General features: G+C 46.4%; 1 protein-coding gene across 9 annotated transcripts in view; it reads right to left on the bottom strand.

Annotated features, from left to right (window-relative positions):
• Window positions 1-19,682, bottom strand: part of CCDC57 (coiled-coil domain containing 57) — a 122,967-nt gene extending 103,285 nt beyond the window's left edge. For 5 of the 9 annotated variants that reach the window (XM_077251384.1, XM_077251385.1, XM_077251383.1 and 2 more), the window contains exons 1-2: window positions 19,541-19,676; window positions 16,456-16,876 (exon numbers count right to left, since the gene is read on the bottom strand). In XM_077251384.1, coding sequence (XP_077107499.1) covers window positions 16,456-16,856 — 401 coding nt within the window. In that variant the 5' untranslated portion in view covers window positions 16,857-16,876; window positions 19,541-19,676. Of the gene's footprint in view, window positions 1-16,455; window positions 16,877-19,540 lie in introns of all 9 variants that reach the window. The other 4 variants (XM_077251381.1, XM_077251388.1, XM_077251391.1 and 1 more) reach the window with 4 other exon arrangements.
• Window positions 19,683-20,029: the final 347 nt, after the last annotated feature.

Here is a 20,029-nt window from a genome sequence, read left to right as displayed (position 1 = left end):
CTTAGGGAGTTATAAGGTTTAAAAGTTGACCAGCAATTTCTCATTTTTACAACACCATTTTTTTTTAGGGACCACATCTCATTTGAAGTCATTTTGAGGGGTCTATATGACAGAAAATACCCAAGTGTGACACAATTCTAAAAACTGCACCCCTCAAGGTGCTCAAAACCACATTCAAGAAGTTTATTAACCCTTCAGGTGCTTCACAGGAATTTTTGGAATGTTTAAATAAAAATGAACATTTAACTTTTTTTCAGAAAAAATTTACTTCAGCTCCAATTTGTTTTATTTTACCAAGGGTAACAGGAGAAAATGGACCCCAAACGTTGTTGTACAATTTGTCCTGAGTACGCCAATACCCCATATGTGAGGGTAAACCACTGTTGGGCGCATGGCAGACCTCGGAAGGGAAGGAGCGCCGTTTGACTTTTCAATGCAAAATTGACAGGAATTGAGGTGGGACGCCATGTTGCGTTTGGAGAGCCACTGATGTGCCTAAACATTGAAACTCCCAACAAGTGACACCATTTTGGAAAGTAGACCCCCTAAGGAACTTATCTAGATGTGTGGTGAGCACTTTGACCCACCAAGTGCTTCACAGAAGTTTATAATGCAGAACCGTAAAAATAAAAAATCATTTTTTTTTCACAAAAATTATCTTTTCGCCCCCAATTTTTTATTTTCCCAAGGGTAAGAGAAGAAATTGGACCCCAAAAGTTGTTGTCCAATTTGTCCTGAGTGCGCTGATACCCCATATGTGGGGGGGAACCACCGTTTGGGCGCATGGGAGGGCTCGGAAGGGAAGGAGCGCCATTTGGAATGCAGACTTAGATGGAATGGTCTGCAGGCGTCACATTGTGTTTGCAGAGCCCCTAATGTACCTAAACAGTAGAAACCCCCCACAAGTGACCCCATATTGGAAACTAGACCCCCCAAGGAACTTATCTAGATGTGTTGTGAGAACTTTGAGCCCCCAAGTGTTTCACTACAGTTTATAATGCAGAGCCGTGAAAATAAAAAATCCTTTTTTTTCCCACAAAAATTATTTTTTAGCCCCCAGTTTTGCATTTTCCCAAGGGTAACAGGAGAACTTAGACCCCAAAAGTTGTTGTCCAATTTGTCCTGTGTACGCTGATACCCCATATGTTGGGGTAAACCCCTGTGTGGGCACACGGGAGAGCTCGGAAGGGAAGGAGCACTGTTTTACTCTTTCAACGCAGAATTGGCTGGAATTGAGATCGGACGCCATGTCGCGTTTGGAGAGCTCCTGATGTGCCTAAACAGTGGAAACCCCACAATTATAACTGAAACCCTAATGCAAACACACCCCTAACCCTAATCCCAACGGTAACCCTAACCACACCTCTAACCCAGACACACCCCTAACCCTAATCCCAACCCTATTCCCAACCGTAAATGTAATCCAAACCCTAACCCTAACTTTAGCCCCAACCCTAACTTTAGCCCCAACCCTAACTGTAGCCTTAACCCTAGCCTTAACCCTAGCCCTAACCCTAGCCCTAACCCTAGCCCTAACCCTAATCCTAACCCTAGCCCCAACCCTAACCCTAGCCCTAACCCTAGCCCTAATGGGAAAATGGAAATAAATATTTAATATTTAATTTTTAAATTTTTCCCTAACTAAGGGGGTGATGAAGAGGGGTTTGATTTACTTTTATAGCGGGGTTTTTAGCGGATTTTTATGATTGGCAGCCGTCACACACTGAAAGACGCTTTTTATTGCAAAAAATATATTTTTTGCGTTACCACATTTTGAAAGCTATAATTTTTCCATATTTGAGACCACAGAGTCATGTGAGGTCTTGTTTTTTGCGGGACGAGTTGACGTTTTTATTGGTAACATTTTCGGGCACGTGACATTTTTTGATCGCTTTTTATTCCGATTTTTGTGATGCAGAATGACCAAAAACCAGCTATTCATGAATTTCTTTTGGGGGAGGTGTTTATACCGTTCCGCGTTTGGTAAAATTGATAAAGCAGTTTTATTCTTCGGGTCAGTACGATTACAGCGATATCTCATTTATATCATTTTTTTATGTTTTGGCGCTTTTATACGATAAAAACTATTTTATAGAAAAAATAATTATTTTGGCATCGCTTTATTCTGAGGACTATAACTTTTTTATTTTTTTGCTGATGATGCTGTATGGCGGCTCTTTTTTTGCGGGACAAAATGACGCTTTCAGCGGTACCATGGTTATTTATATCTGTCTTTTTGATCGCGTTTTATTCAACTTTTTATTCGGCGGTATGATAATAAAGCGTTGTTTTTTGCCTCGTTTTTTTTTTTTTTTCTTACGGTGTTTACTGAAGGGGTTAGTGGGACAGTTTTATAGGTTGGGTCGTTACGGACGCGGCAATACTAAATATGTGTACTTTTATTGTTTGTTTGTTTTTTATTTAGATAAAGAAATGTATTTATGGGAATAATATATATATATTTTTTTCTTTATTTAGGATTTTTTTTTTTTTTTTTTTTTTACACATGTGGAAATTTTTTTTTAAACTTTTTTACTTTGTCCCAGGGGGAGACATCACAGATCGGTGATCTGACAGTTTACACAGCACTCTGTCAGATCACCGATCTGACTTAGAGCACTGCAGGCTTACCAAGCGCCTGCTCTGAGCACCTCCCTCCCTGCAGGACCCGGATGTCGCGGCCATCTTGGATCCGGGACCTGCAGCGAGGAAGGAGGTAGGAGACCCTCGGAGCAACGCGATCACATCGCGTTGCTGCGGGGGTCTCAGGGAAGCCCGCAGGGAGCCCCCTCCCTGCGCGATGCTTCCCTATACCGCCGGCACACCGCGATCATGTTTGATCACGGTGTGCCGGGGGTTAATGTGCCGGGGGCGGTCCATGACCGCTCCTGGCACATAGCGCCGGATGTCAGCTGCGATAGGCAGCTGACACCCGGCCGCGATCGGCCGCGCTCCCCCCGTGAGCGCGGCCGATCGCGCTGGACGTACTATTCCGTCCTTGGGAAGTAGGGCCCACCCCACATGGACGGAATAGTACGTCCAATGACTGAAAGGGGTTAAAGGTATACTCCCAATTATTATACGATGGTGTAAATACGCTCAGTTATGGGGTCAATTCTCCTTCTTCATTTTTACTGTCAAAGTGGCACTGCTGTACAGGGAGCTGTTCCGTTCACATACATAGGGCTGTGTTGCACTTCCCTATACTGCAGATAGATGGCAGTGCTGCTGTGGAGGGGAAAAAATGCTGCTGCCCCTGTTCTTTTGCAAGGTCCTGACAATCAGACCCCTTCTGATCAGTAAGTAAAATACCATTATGTTTAATGTTGGGGGATCTCCTTTAGGCTGAAGTCACACACAACGTATAAAAAGTCAGTCCATTTTACACAGACGAGAATTGCAGAAATGTTCCCTGAACAGTGATCCATATGTCATCCGTGTGCAGTGCGAGGATACGATTTTCTCGCATGTAAGCATCCGTATGGCAAGATTTTCTCGCCGGCTTGCAAAATGGACATATAATGGATACATGGGCTCAAATATTCGTGAAAACATATTTACACTGCTCAAAAAATAAAAGGAACACTTAAACAACAGAATATAACTCCAAGTAAATCAAACTTCTGTGAAATCAAACTGTCCAACTTAAGGTACCTTCACACTGAGCAACTTTCCAACGAGAACAACAGCGATCCGTGACGTTGCAGCGTCCTGGATAGCGATCTCGTTGTGTTTGACACGCAGCAGCGATCAGGATCCTGCTGTGATATCGCTGGTCGGAGCTAGAAGTCCAGAACTTTATTTCGTCGCTGATCACCCGCTGTCATTGCTGGATCGGCATGTGTGACGCCGATCCAGCGATGTGTTCGCTTGTAACCAGGGTAAACATCGGGTTACTAAGTGCAGGGCCGCGCTTAGTAACCCAATATTTACCCTGGTTACCATTGTAAAAGTTAAAAAAAAAACACTACATACTCACATTCTGATGTCTGTCACGTCCCCCGGTGTCCACAGGGTTAAAACTGCTTTCGTCAGGAGCGCTTGCTAATGCTGCGCTGCTGCCGAGAGCTTCCTGCACTGACTGTGTCAGCGCTGGCCGTAAAGCAGAGCTCAGCGGTGACGTCACCGCTGTTACTGCCGGCGCTGACACATTCAGTGCAGGAAGCTCTCGGCAGCAGCGCAGCATTAGCAAGCGCTCCTGCCGAAAGCAGTTTTAACCCTGTGGACGCCGGCGGGGGACGTGGCAGACATCAGAATGTGAGTATGTAGTTTTTTTTTTTTTACTTTTACAATGGTAACCAGGGTAAATATCGGGTTACTAAGCGCGGCCCTGCACTTAGTAACCCGATGTTTACCCTGGTTACCCGGGTGCTGCAGAGGGACTTCGGCATCGTTGAAGACAGTTTCAACGATGCCGAAGTCGTTCCCCTGATCGTTGGTCGCTGGAGAGAGCTGTCTGTGTGACAGCTCCCCAGCGACCACACAACGACCACGGCCAGGTCGTATCGCTGGTCGTGATCGTTGGTAAGTCGTTTAGTGTGAAGGTACCTTTAGGAAGCAACACTGTTTGACAATCAATTTCACATGCTGTTGTGCAAATGGAATAGACAATAGATGCAAATTATTGGCAATTATCAAGACACCAGTACACAGGCAGAGATGCTTACCTGTCCAGGGCCTCCAAACAATTGCACTAGCCAAGGTGCAGTGGACCCAAATAAAGATGGCAAATACACAGGTGCAATTATTCCGATAAGGCAGCCACCCTACAATCAGGAATTGGCCGCTTGGTGCACCTGTGCAAACAAATAATCTGTATGTGGCGTGTTCACACAGAAATGCAGAGCATATGGCTCAAAGCCTATTAATGACGCCATATAGCGGGCTAACCATTGCTGACTGTAATGCATCCTGTGTGAACAGAGGCCACAGTTTACAGAGCCATCTAGGGCCCAGCTACACCCTGAAAAAATATAAAATGCACAAAAACATAACAATGTATGCAAGGTATTGGTTGATATTATGGCCACAATACTTAAGCCGGCATTATTTGCAAGCTGTGCAAACAGATTATTTGGGTTGCACCATAGACTTCCAGGAGTTGGCGGATGCTTTAGTCCAGGTCTGGGAGGAGATCCCTCAGGAGACCATCCGCCGCCTCATCAGGAGCATGCCCGGGCGTTGTACAGTAAGGTGGTCATACAGGCACGTGGAGGCCACACACAATACTGAGCATCTTTTCCTTGTCATGAGGCATTTCCACTGAAGTTGGATCAGCCTGTAATTTGATCTTCCACTTTGATTTTGAGTATCATTCCAAATCCAGACCTCCATAGGATATTAATTTTGATTTGCATTGATAATCGTTATGTTTTATTGTTCTGAACACATTCTACTATGCAATGAATAAAAATTAGCAACTGGAATATTTCATTCAGAGATATCTAGCATGTGGTATTTTAGCGTTCCCTTTATTTTTTTGAGCAGTGTATTTATGTCAGTGAGACACATACCTCTATGTGTTCATCATCTCATTATATACATTTACATTTGACCAGCTTGATTTTCATGAAATTGCCTGCGCCCCGACAACCATTGTGTGAAAATTTCACACGGGCCAACTAGTTATATGAAAATGCAAAAAGTTTTTACTGTGTTTTGGAAATAAAAGAACACGGAAAAACTGACCTAAACAGCTATTTTGCCTACCATTTTCTGCACCCTGTGTGCCAGGCTGGGCAATGGGTGTGCTGTAATTCAATAGGTCTGACTTGGAGGAGATGAACTGGCAGAACTCATTACTCCCGGCAAGGAATCTCCTTGGAGAAAATATAGATCATCCAGGACACATTGAGTGCTGTCAAGATGAAATGTGTGGAAACGTCTGGTGAAGCGATTAAGTTCTAGATCTCACTGCCTTCCATATATTGTCCATTCATACTCCGTTATTCCCCTTCCTTGCATAGTGCAGCCATATTTCGCAAGAGACATGATTGTAACTTGTCACATTTTTAGGAAGGTTTATTATTATGTTATTTCTTTTCTTTTAATCCCTTTCTTCTCTTCTTCTGGTCTTAAAAATGTGATAAGAATTTTTCATCAAAATGGCAGATGATCTCTCATTTACATGCAGTGCTGGCAAATATATAATGATGACCTATTAGTGGTCTGGCAGGGTGATCAGATGCAATTGACAAATTTTATGAAATTACACAAAGATATCCCCTTCCAAATTATACGACAAACACAGATATTTTGGATGGATAACTAATAGTGGATTTGGATGACCATAAACAGAGAGATGTGCATAGAAAAAGCACACTGCAAATTCCCTATTACCCGATTCATCCATGCGTCGTCATTCCACTATTACGATGTCCCGGTGGGTCAATCCTTTAGAATGAGGCGAATCTAAGCAAGGGATCAATGATTTGAGCAACAAAGACACTAGAGTTGCAATTAATGAAAAAAAATCAGCTCCTCCTCAGCAGGGTACACCAGGCTACTGGCACCAAGCTACTCAGTGATAAAGCAGTAGTAGAAGCAACAGGAGAAAAACACAGTGGAGAATATCCACAAACACACGTCCAACACAGCTGCTGTGCCCCAGTGAAGGCTACGAGAAATCGATTTTTATGCGTAGTACTAAAGATCCTCTTGTATCTGACGCTTTATTAGGGAATGCAGGAAACCATAGGATGTCCCAAACCAGTCCCAATAGGTGGGAAAAATAGAGATCGCTGGTACAAAAAGGTGACAGGGCCATAAGGCATTCACATTTCCTCAGGTCATCATGGCCTGAGTGACTGCCTCTTGCAACACCTTTCAACCCAGACTCGTGCCAGCCGACATGAAGGCATTGTCTCTGTGAAATTTCAAGGTGTGGACTGAAGACCTGGTACTTACCTTGCAGAGCTCCAGAACCAAAGCCTGATAGTCAATGGCCAAGGAGTCCCTCAATGCCCAGTAGAGTGAGCTGTAACCCTCAGCGGGGTAACTCTGTACTTTGCCCGATACTCTTCCAGAATGGTAGAATGAATCCAGTGAGTGATGGTACCTTCTACGAGGACCTTGCAGGATAACAAACAAGCAATCTGAACATCTGAAAGAGACTGTCACCAACACGTAGTAAAGCACGGTTCTGACCAAGTCCAATTTCTGGAAGGATCGTTTGTCAGGATATGACGAAGAAGGACAGAGTGGAGGCAGAACAATCTGCTAATTAAGGTGGAAAGAAAAACACCCCAAGAAGAAAAGAGGGTACCAGATGCAATATCACCTTTCCAAGGGGAAGGACAAGAAACAGAGAATGACAGCAAAAAGCCAACATATGGAAGTAATTGCTACAAGGAAGACCACCTACCAGGAGAGCAAAGGGAGGAGGTGTCCTCCTCAAAAGGAGGGTACTGTAAGGTGTGTAACACCAGATTGAGGACCGATCTGTCCAGGGAAAGATGCTAAGGAAGTACTGAATGGGTCATGCTATGACGGAAAATCTTAATTTGAGGTCCATCCTGAAGAGGCTTGTTCTGTGGTCCTGGACCCTGAATCCGACTTCGCTCTGTGCAACGCCTCACACTTTGAGGGACGGGCGGGTAGAAGACAGAAGGCAAGGAGTAACCGCCCCAGTGCCTGAATGATTACCATGCTCAGATATTCATGTGATATAGGTGAGAGACAGTACAGTATGACCACTGGCAAATTATTCTGTCTATTGTGTAATATATATATTGTGTATATTGTGTACATAGATAGAGAAAGGTCTGAGTCTCAGATGTGTGTCTTCCACCTATGGCAGACCATAGGACCTAGAAATAAAAGTTGTCACTCAGTTGGAGTCAGAATTAGTGGGGCCCTAGTGCAAATAACAAAAAGCGCAGCTTTTCCTTAGCATTAGGCAGCAACACTGATAGATCTAATTCTATATACGGTACTAATTATTTCAAGTCTGTCTGTCTCAGACTCATCAGCCACCTTTCTTTCCATTGTGAAGCTGAAGTGCTTCCACTGCCAGTCCGCAGACTGATAAGAGACCATAAGGGTACTTTCACATTGAGTTCTGTCACCTGTTTGGTGGCTCCGTCAGGGCTTATGTTCGAATCTCCTGCAAAATGGGATTCGGACATATGTAGACCAAACGAGCGCTTTGCCATGAATCATTTTCAGGAGCGTACGCCTACAGGAGACGGACAATCAGTCGCAGTTTACTACATTTGAGTGTCCGCCTGCTGTAAGTGACCGTACACTCCCCAAAATAATGCATGGCAAAGCGTATGTTCGCTCTGTTTGACTAATTAAAGTCTATAGCCCTTTTGGCGCATACGTCCGGATCCCGTTTTGTGGGGGGTTTGAACATATGCCCCGACGGGACCAGCAAACATGACCCTAAACGCAATGTTAATGCCCCCAAAGAGTACGAACCCAGGATCAGTGTTACTAGTGTTCTGGTATTTTCGCAGCATCCAAAATACTGCATATTACAGTCTTCTGTGAAGATTCCTGATGTCACCACTCATCAGTCATAGGGTCTCGAGTGAGCCGGAAGAGGCTGCTGCTCAAAGTCTATGGAGCGTCGTTCTGAGTATCCATAGTGTTTGATCTAGGACCGGTGAACTACATCGGAGCTGGGAACTTTGCTTTCTTAATAAATTGGTGAACGATGGACTGTCTATTGTTTTTATGTCTTTATTTCTGTCTTTCAGGTTTCCATTTGTGGACGTCAGAATCCCAGGACTATGGCAAACCGGCATGGTTATTTTTATTTTTTTTACTTGGTGAACCAGAGAAAGTTTTAGGGATTGTTTATTTTTATTCTTGCTGGGTTAGTAATAAGGGTGTCTGATAGATGCCTCTCCATTACAAACCTCAGGGCTTTGTGCCAGCTGACAATTCACAACTAACATCAACCCCAAAAGCCATTACCCCCGCACCAGGGCAATTGGAAAGAGCCAGGCAAAGCACCAGAATTGGCTAATCTAATGTGATGCCAGCTTGTATTTTAAGGATGGGAAGGGGCCAATATACATGTACCTTCCCAACCTGATAATATCAGCCCCCAACTGTCTGCTTTACCTTGGATTGTTATAAAAAATAGGGGAGGGGTCTGCGCATTATTATTTTCATTTATTTATTAGGTTAAACAAGCATAAAAAATGTAGAATAAACTCCACATGAAAGGCTATTTGTAGAGGGTTTGTGAAATTATATAATCTACAGGATATCTATCTATTCCACCTAATATATTTCTATCATCCATCTAGCTATATCTTTATGGGTTTTTTGTGTCTGTATGTATGTATGTATTTTAGGTGTTTAACTATTGGCTTTGGGCAACTTTCTGTTTTCTCTGCTGCCTGTGTTTCAACGAATGAGTAAAAAACGCAAGTAAACAAAGGTGCAGAATGGTTGCAGAAATTCTGCAGTGTCAAAAACTCAACAAATGCTGATCGTGGGAATGCAGGCTGCTGCAATAGAAGTGAGGCATCTGTAATTGAGGAGCGAGAGGAACACGGATTGGTCAGTGAGCTCTGTCAGGGTCATGAGCTAATCAATTTGCACTTTCGTCCTTAATTGGTTAATAGTACTGAGCGGTGACACAAGCCATGCCAGCCACGCTTGTATGGCCTCCTACCTAGAGGAATTATGTAAATTTCCTCCTGGCTGAAGGGCTCTCAGTGTAGGTGCCAGGCAGCTATAGAACACTTTTAACCTGTAGATTAACCCCATGTCTAGAGATTAATAGCATTTTGTAACGTGACAGGTTCCCTCTAATACAGTGCCTAAAAAATAGATGGGATTTAAAGGGAACCTGTCACCCCCAAAATCGAGGGTGAGGTAAGCTCACCAGCATCAGGGGCTTATCTACAGCATTCTGGAATGCTGTAGGTAAGCCCCCGATGTATTCTAAAAGATGAGAAAAAGAGGTTAGATTACACTCACCCATGGGTGGTCCCGGTCCGGTCCAATGGGTGTCATGGTCCGGGGCCTCCCATCTTTATCAGATGACGTCCTCTTCTTGTCTTCACGCTGCGGCTCCAGCGCAGGCATACTTTGTCTGACCTGTTGAGGGCAGAGCAAAGTACTGCAGTGCGCAGGCGCCGGGCCTCTCTGCCGCCGGGCCTTTCCCGCTGCCTGCGCACTGCAGTACTTTGCTCTGCCCTCAACAGGCAGACAAAGTACACCTGCGCTGGAGCCACAGCGTGAAGACCAGAAGAGGACGTCTTCCTATGAAGATGGGAGGCCCCGGACCGGACCACGACGCCCATCGGATCGGACCGCCCGCCCAGGTGAGTATAATATAACCTCTTTTTCTTATCTTTCAGGAAACATCGGGGGCTTATCTACAGCATTACAGAATGCTGTAGATAAGCCCCTGATGCCGGTGGGCTTAGCTCACCGTCGATTTTGGGGGTGACAGGTTCCCCTTAACAAATACCGCTAAATATTAACTGCATATGAATTGACCTCCACACATTTTCAATTCTTTTGTAGGAATTGTGTTATCATTTTTATTTTTTCTTCTGTTATGCTGCACCTTATAAGTTTACATATTTTCTTGGCACTTTGCACTGTTCTTTTTTCAATGTTCTTCAGTAACTTCGTGAATTACAGTTTGTATTTGGTACTTGCTTAAAGGGAACCTGTCACCAGTTTTGGCAGATATAAGATACGGCCACCGCCTTTCAGGGCTGATATACAGCATTCTATAATGCTGTAGATAAGCCCCGATCTGACCTGCAAGTGAAGAAAAATAAGTTTTATGATACTCACCCGGGGGTCCGGTCCGATGGGTGTCACAGGTCCGGGTCCTCCCATCTTCTTATGATCGCCGCCCTCCTGCTTGCTTCATGGCTCCCCGGCATCGCGCTCCGGCGCAGGCGTACTTTGCCCTGATGAGGGCAGAGTAAAGTACTGCAGTGCGCAGGCCCCGGGCCTCTCTGACATCGGCCAAACCTTGTGACAGGTTCACTTTAAAATAATTTGCTACTTATCACAATGTTAAATTATATATTTTTATGAAAGTCATTTTTAGAATGTCTTTCCATTTTTTCTTATTAAGAATCTTTGGAATTGATTTTAACTACATGTTTGCAGGAAGGAGGGCATTGAGGTGTCTGTGAGTGCAGGGACACCGAAATCCTCATCTGCCCCGAGAACCTTGGAGATGGGAATACACCTTTAAGTACAAAGTGCCAGCCTCCTGATAGCAGCAGCATACAACCATGGTTTCCTGTGTCCCACAGAGTGGCAGTGTGCATGTGCGACCGGGTGCTCCATGCATTCCCTATGTCAGGGGTGGGCAATCTTTTTTTTGCCAGGGCCATTAGGATATTTATACCATTATTCGCGGTCTTACAAAATTCTCAACTAGTAATTTATTCTGCTACATTTTGTCAAACATTTAATCAACCCATGGATAATGTGTTAGGCTACTTTCACACTAGCGTCGTACGACGCACGACGAATTGCGTCGTTGCGACGTACCGACGCTAGCAGTGAATGCGCCCCAAGGGGGCAGCGGATGCTGTTTTTCAACGCATCCGCTGCCCCACTGTGAGGTGCGGGGAGGAGGGGGCGGAGTTCCGGCCACACATGCGCAATCGGAAATGCTGGACACGACGCACCAAAAAATGTTACATGCAACGTTTTTTGGTGGCGACGGACCGACGAAACACGACGCAACCGTCGCAAGACGGTTGCGACGTGTGGCAATGCGTCGCCAATGCTAGTCTATGGAGAAAAAATGCATCCTGCAAGCACTTTTGCAGGATGCGTTTTTTCTACAAAACGACGCATAGCGACGTGCAGTGCACGACGCTAGTGTGAAAGTAGCCTTAGCTGGAATTGATTCTCTTTGGTGCGATGTGTGATGTTAGATGGTATTGCTGATACTCAATGGCACACCGCCAATGGCGGCAGGCCGCAAGGCTGCTATAAGGTCCGTGAACCAGGATCCTGAGTGTCAATACAGTTGAAAGTAATGACGAAAAAATGATCGTCAGCAACACTCCCTCCTCCATCACGTCTGATGTCTCGGCACAGCGAGCGCAATGATGTAACTACATGGCACCCAATGCACTTGAGAAGTGCAGCGCTTCAGAACGCTCTCTGCAGAGACAGAAGCAGAGGGAGATGAGGAGAGTCAGTGGGTACATTGAGTCCATAATACTGTACAGAGGACTATGGGGAGTGCATTATGCAGCCGGGGTCACGTGATGCCGAGTGAGCGGTCAGTGATAGCACCGCTAACAGGTACAGATGACAAGAAGAGGTATTTACAACAATACTTCTTTACAAGGTTTAAATTGGTGGGGTCATTACAGAATGTAGTGGACAAACACTTTAGAAAGAAAACCTCTTCCCACTTCAAGCTGTCAGCCATGGCACCGCAAGGAAGATGATGTCACAAGGTCTGAGAAAGAAAATTTCTTTGCCCATGAAAGGTGCAAGCTACAGGAAGATCAGCAAAGCTTTACTTGTCAGTCAGAATAATGGAGCAAAAGTTATACAAAAATTTTACAGAGATAGAAATGCAACCACCATACAGAGATGTCCAGATCAACCACAGAAGTTAAGACCTAAACAAGAGCTTCTGATGATAAGAGTTGCATAAAATCGACATGGAAGTTCACTGCAGCTAGATGAATAATTACAAATCCAAACAAGGGTGCGTATTTCCCGTGACACAATGATGTACACTGCAGAGGAATGACATGTATACTTGTCATCCAGGAACAAAGCTGCTCCTAAAGAGCATGCACATCAAAAGCACCCCCCAATCCCCCCACAACAATTTGTGACGGGACTCTATAATCTGGAGTGATGAGACCAAGATAAACGTTTTAAGAATTGATACCTTCAAAACCGTATGGCGTTACAAAAATGAGGGGTTCAAAGAAAAATAAATGGTGCCTACAGAGAAAGAAAAACAAATGGTGCCTACAGTGAAACATGTTGGCAGCAGTGTCCTTACGTGCTGTATACAGTTAGGTCCATATATATTTGGACAGAGACAACATTTTTCTAAATTTTGGTTATAGACATTACCACAATGAATTTTAAACAAAACAATTCAGATGCAGTTGAAGTTCAGACTTTCAGCTTTCATTTGAGGGTATCCACATTAAAATTGGATGAAGGGTTTAGGAGTTTCAGCTCCTTAACATGTGCCACCCTGTTTTTAAAGGGACCAAAAGTAATTGGACAGATTCAATAATTTTAAATAAAATGTTCATTTTTAGTACTTGGTTGAAAACCCTTTGTTGGCAATGACTGCCTTTAGTCTTGAACTCATGGACATCACCAGACACTGTGTTTCCTCCTTTTTGATGCTCTGCCAGCCCTTCACTGCGGTGGTTTTCAGTTGCTGTTTGTTTGTGGGCCTTTCTGTCTGAAGTTTAGTCTTTAACAAGTGAAATGCATGCTCAATTGGGTTGAGATCAGGGGACTGACTTGGACATTCAAGAATATTCCACTTCTTTGCTTTAATAAACTCCTGGGTTGCTTTGGCTTTATGTTTTGGGTCATTGTCCATCTGTAGTATGAAACGACGACCAATCAGTTTGGCTGCATTTGGCTGGATCTGAGCACACAGTATGGTTCTGAATACCTCAGAATTCATTCGGCTGCTTCTGTCCTGTGTCACATCATCAATAAACACTAGTGACCCAGTGCCAATGGCAGCCATGCATGCCCAAGCCATCACACTGCCTCCGCCGTGTTTTACAGATGATGTGATATGCTTTGCATCATGAGCTGTACCACGCCTTCAACATACTTTTCTCTTTCCATCACTCTGGTAGAGGTTGATCTTGGTTTCATCTGTCCAAAGAATGTTCTTCCAGAACTGTGCTGGCTTTTTTAGATGTTTTTTTTTAGCAAAGTCCAGTCTCGCCTTTTTATTCTTGATGCTTATGAGTGGCTTGCACCGTGCAGTGAACCCTCTGCATTTACTTTCATGCAGTCTTCTCTTTATGATAGATTTGGATATTGATACGCCGACCTCCTGGAGAGTGTTGTTCACTTGGTTGGCTGTTGTGAAGGGGTTTCTCTTCACCATGGAGATTATTCTGCGATCATCCACCACTGTTGTCTTCTGTGGGCGTCCACGTCTTTTTGCATTGATGAGTTCACCAGTGCTTTCTTTCTTTCTCAGGATGTACCAAACTGTAGATTTTGCCACTCCTAATATTGTAGCAATTTCCGGATGGGTTTTTTCTGTTTTCACAGCTTAAGGATGGCTTGTTTCATCTGCATGGAGAGCTCCTTTGACCGCATGTTTACTTCACAGCAAAACCTTCCAAATGCAAGCACCACACCTCAAATCAACTCCAGACCTTTTATCTGCTTAATTTAGAATGAGATAACGAAGGGATTGCCCACACCTGTCCATGAAATAGCCTTGGAGTCAATTGTCCAATGACGGTACTTTTGGTCCCTTTAAAAACAGGGTGGCACATGTAAAGGAGCTGAAACTCCTAAATCCTTCATCCAATTTTAATGTGGATACCCTCAAATGAAAGCTGAAAGTCTGAACTTCAACTGCATCTGAATTGTTTTGTTTAAAATTTATTGTGGTAATGTCTATAACTAAAATTAGGAAAATGTTGTCTCTGTCCAAATATATATGGACCTAACTGTAAGTGCTGCTGGTATGAGGAGGAAGACCAGGCTACGGGTACCTGCTCTGGGCTGGGTCCGGAACTGTCAAGGCTGTGTCCGATGTAGCCCGGGGTAAGGAATAGGGGACCGGACAGGAAGTCCGAACTGGGAAGAGGGGCGTGTTTAAGCCAGAAACAGAGAAAAAGCATGCAAAGAGGTCAGTTTTCGCCATCAGGGAGAGCGCAGCAGACTGAGAAGCGCGCTCCGCACCCCGAGCCCCGGCGCTGTGATGTACGGCAGCCGACACCTCCGGGTAACGCCAGCGGGACAGAGACTTCTGCAGCTTTGCCCGATTTGATTGTCCGGGCTTATGGACTAGGGGCTCAGCAGGTAAAACCGGAGACCGCCCGCTGCCTCCAGAAGACTGATTGTTAACTTTGGACCCCATCTGAGGACCCTACACCGGCCGTTGCCGGTACTACTACCCCCATCAGGCTGTGGACTAAGGACCTCACCAGGAGCTACGATAAGTGTTGTTTGAAACCTAAACTGTCGCACTCGTTTTGCTTATGTCAGTTAACCCTTGCTGTTCCAATAGCTCTTTGCTACTGAATGTGCTAAAAGAACTCGGGACCGTCCTAATCAGCGAATCCCTGGAAGCTTTTCTGGACCGATGGAGCCCAGGAACTCCCCAGAGGAAGGTGTTTCAACAGTTGATACGGGTCACCCAGGCCCAAGAAACGTTGAGGGGAGGAAAAGTGCTAGTCCATGCAGCTGCTAAACTCGTCCTTCCACCTGGCCAGACTGCGCTCACATTGCTCGTACTAGCTTGGATGCCCCTCGAAAAGGTGGAAGTCCAGATAGAACAAACCCTAATGGACCAGGTACCTTCGGGACTCCTCATTGCTTGGACATTAGCCGTCGTCCACGATGGTACCGTTGTGGTGCGATGCATCAACATGGGGGAGGATGATCTGACTCTCCCGCCCAAGAGTGAAGTAGCGCAGGTGCTGGGAAAGCCAGAAGAATTGATACCACCAGAGGCCGTCCAGTTGGCAGTGAAGCAGGGAGACCTATGGACTGTAGCCATCACCCTGACCCTGAAGCACCCGCTTGGAAGCACAAAGGTGGGGTGCCGAATTCTTGAGCAAATGAAGTCCGAGTTGACAGGACACTCACAGCAGCAGGTAGAAGCTGTACTGGAACGTTATCAGGATGTCTTCTCCCATCATGAGGATGACTTCGGGTGCACTACAGCCAAAACCCATAAGTTACTCACAGGAAGTGCAGCACCGATCCGGGAGAGGTACCGACAGATACCGCCTCAAATGTACAAAGAAGTGAAAGAAATGCTGGTGCACATGCTGCAGAGTAGAGTCATACAGGAGAACAAGAGCCCGTGGGCAGCTCCCATTGTCCTAGTTTGGAACAAAGATGGGACCCTGCGTTTTAGTGTCGACTATAGGGGGCTGAATGCTTGCACAGTAAGATCCTTTTTGCCGAACTGATGAGTCGCTCTCGGCATTAAAGGGATAGTCCAGAAATTGCAAGTCATCCCATTGCCATAGGATAGGGATTACCTTATTGATAACTGGGGGGTGCAACCACTGGGACCGCCAGCAATCCTGAAAACGTGGCTCTAGAAACATGAATGTAAGCTCTGCAGAGCCTTTTTACCTTCTTAGAAATGCAAGAGGTACATAAATGTCATCAGATTAACAGCATATCCTGTTCTAGGAGGCAATGACAAGGCACCACTGCTGCTGTCAGCACGGTGCCAGTTCGGCTTACAGCTGATTATTTCCCACAGTCACTGCTGCAGATTTGGGGGCAGTAATACCACCTGTCCATTACCTGTTTATTCGCTCCAGATCTAGCTGGTGTTCCTTCACCTTGCGCTGGTAGTGGCCTTGTAAGTCATCGTGCTTCTTCTTCTCTCTTCGGACCTCTTGCTGAAGTTTCTCGATCTGTATCTTTAAGTCGCTGATCTCGGATTGCTTTGCGTTCTCCAGAACCTTCAGTCGGTTGAACATGACTCCATACTGTTCTAGCTCGCGGTCCCTCTCGCTCAGCACCTTGAGGTTATGAGTGAAATCCTTCTTCAGTCTGGTAAATTGATCCTTCTGCTCTTGGAGATTTTTCACGCCATCTTTCAGGTTTTGCTGGAGAACGAGGATGTGTCGCTGCTGAAGCTCTTTCCATTCTTGCTCTTTCTTAGCAAGTAGCTCAGTTAAATCGGCTTCCTCTGGTAACATTATGCCATGGGCAGGTGCTGCTGAAAAACAGGAGCAAACTGTGCTTGAGAAGAGCTTCAATGACAGTATTCAATGGCTATACTATGGCCTGTACCTATAAATGGGCCTGGATTTCCCATCAGCCTTCCCTGTTATTATTATAATGCAGTAAGGTCTAAACAGTGATTAAAACATCGGAGTCCAATAATCCAGCATGCTATGGTGCCAGAATATTGGAAGTTCTAGACAACTTCTATGACTGAGACTCCTAGTGCCCGTTGCCCCCGGGCCCAGGCCACTAATGCACACTGTACATACAAGGTAGTGGGGGCATGCAGACCCCGGCAATGTTACGTATGTCAGCAGTCATATCACTCATCGATGCCCTGAAAATCGACATTAATATTGCGGACCCTGCTAACTCCACCCAGGATTTACAATTCCAGTTTATACAGTGACAGATTGAGACCACTGGGGATCTGATTATAAGAATTAAAGGGGACAGGTAATATCTTGATGATCTTTGAGGGCCCTACCTCTGGGGGGACGGGAACTTTTATCACTATTAGGATGGGGTTCACATGAGTAAATATCATGGACCACAATGCACGGTCTGGCAGTGGGTACTTACAACTTCATATGTGTCTATGAGGCTGAAAATTTGGGTGAACCACAGTCAAGGCACCCCAGTGGTCCTGTACCCCCCGTGTGAATGGAGGGGTAGCACATGGCCTGAGAACAGTGGTCCTGAGCCCCAGTGTGAATGGAGGGGTAGCACATGGCCTGAGAACAGTGGTCCTGTACCCCTGTGTGAATGGAGGGGTAGCACATGGCCTGAGAACGGTGGTCTTGCGCTCCCGTGTGAATGGATGGGTAGCACATGGCCTAAAACAGTGGTTCTGAGCCCCGTGTGAATGGAGGGGTAGCATATGGCCCATAACAGTGGTTCTGAGCCCCGTGTGAACGGAGGGGTAACACATAGCCTGAGAACAGTGGTCTTGCGCCCCTCCGTGTGGATGGAGGGGTAGCAAATGGCCTGAGATCAGTGGGTCTGAACCCCGTGTGAATGGAGTGGTAGCACATGGCTTGAGAACAGTGGTCCTGAGCCCCCGTGTGGAGGGATAGCACATGGGTGACAGGGCATACAAGGACTACAATGCACGGTCTGGCAGTGGGTACTTAGAACTTCATATGTGTCTATGAGGCTGAAAATTTGGGTGAACCACAGTCAAGGCACCCCAGTGGTCTTGCGCCCCCCATGTGGATGGAGGGGTAGCAAATGGCCTGAGAACAGTGGTCCTGAGCCCCCGTGTGATTGGAGGGGTAGCACATGGCCTGAGAATAGTGGTCCTGCACCCCATTTGAATGGAGGGGTAGCATATGGCCTGAGAACAGTGGTCCTGCGTCCTGTGTGGATGGAGGGGTAGCACATGGCCTGAGAACAGTGGGCCTGAGAACAGTGGTCCTGAGCCCCCGTGTGGATGGAGGGGTAGCACATGGCCTGAGAACATTGGTCCTGAGCCCCAGTGTGAATGGAGGGGTAGCACATGGCCTGAGAACAGTGGTCCTGAGCCCCCGTGTGAATGGAGGGGTAGCACATGGCCTGAGAACAGTGGTCCTGAGCCCCCGTGTGGATGGAGGGGTAGCACATGGCCTGAGAACAGTGGTCCTGTGCCCCCGTGTGGATGGAGGGGTAGCACATGGCCTGAGAACAGTGGTCCTGTGCCCCCGTGTGAATGGAGGGGTAGCACATGGCCTGAGAACAGTGGTCCTGAGCCCCCGTGTGGATGGAGGGGTAGCACATGGCCTGAGAACAGTGGTCCTGTGCCCCGTGTGGAGGGGTAGCACATGGCCTGAGAACAGTGGTCCTGTGCCCCGTGTGGAGGGGTAGCACATGGCCTGAGAACAGTGGTCCTGTGCCCCGTGTGGAGGGGTAGCACATGGCCTGAGAACAGTGGTCCTGTGCCCCGTGTGGAGGGGTAGCACATGGCCTGAGAACAGTGGTCCTGTGCCCCGTGTGGAGGGGTAGCACATGGGTGACAGGGCAGTGAGCACACGTCATGTACACGCACCACGGCACCATCCACACAGGAGCAGAGGACCCCCTACTCTGGGGATCAGTGGGACCACCCTGGAGCACAGATTTAACACTTAGGCTGCCGTCACACTATCAGTATTTGGTCAGTATTTTACATCAGTATTTGTAAGCCAAAACCAGGAGTGGAACAATTAGAGGAAAAGTATAATAGAAACATATGCTCCACTTCTGTATTTATCACCCACTCCTGGTTTTGGCTTACACATACTGATGTAAAATACTGACCAAATACTGATAGTGTGACGGCAGCCTGTAGAAAGGGGATAATTAATGTCGCCCATGGGAGAACACACAGAATGTCCGCCGCCGTCATATCTCAGTGGGTGCTTGTGTACTGTTCTCCGGGGGTCACTTCCCTCCAGCGGGCGGACAATATAGTGGGGGCTACACAGTGCCTGTGGGTGCAGCACAGGTCTGATGGTCGGAGGAGACCACAGGTATAGGATGCAGGCAGTAGGCACAGGGACATGCGGGTTATACGAAGGCAACGCCCCTCCCCCACACTCCCTGACCACGCCCTCACAACATGGCTCCCTTGCCCCACAGCAGTGACTCCCCAGAGATACCCCAGAATGGCCGCCGCTGCCATGTGTGCTTCACTACTCACATTCCGGGTTCCACACTTTCCAGTCCGCTCCAGTCGCGCACAGATCGCTTCCTTTCCTGCAACCTGGGCCTCGTTTCTATAGTAACTGATAGACTTCAAACCCCGGTCTCGCGCCTCTCAGCAGCTTCATCTCCATGGCAACAAGCGCTTTCCAGGAAGGTGCACCGGGAACACTTTCCCCACGTGGTCAGGCTGCAATAGTTCCCGAGCTCTCTGATAGAGATGTAATGGCGAGACTAGGTTTATACATAATGGACGGTGTTTCCTCATCATGGAGCTCAGTGCACACTGCTGTCTCCTCATGGACAAGGCTGGGGGGCTGTAATCTCACAGACTGTAATCTCATAGACTGTAATCTGACAGGCTGTAATCTCATAGACTGTAATCTCATAGACTAATCTCATAGACTGTAGTCTCACAGACTAATCACATAGATTGTAATCTGACAGGCTGTAATCTCATAGACTGTAATCTCACAGACTGTAATCT

This window comes from Ranitomeya variabilis, chromosome 4, assembly GCF_051348905.1.
Source record: "Ranitomeya variabilis isolate aRanVar5 chromosome 4, aRanVar5.hap1, whole genome shotgun sequence".
NCBI lineage: Eukaryota > Metazoa > Chordata > Amphibia > Anura > Dendrobatidae > Ranitomeya > Ranitomeya variabilis.
The sequence above is the reverse complement of the archived record's forward strand: the minus strand, read 5'-3'. Positions and strand labels throughout refer to the sequence as shown.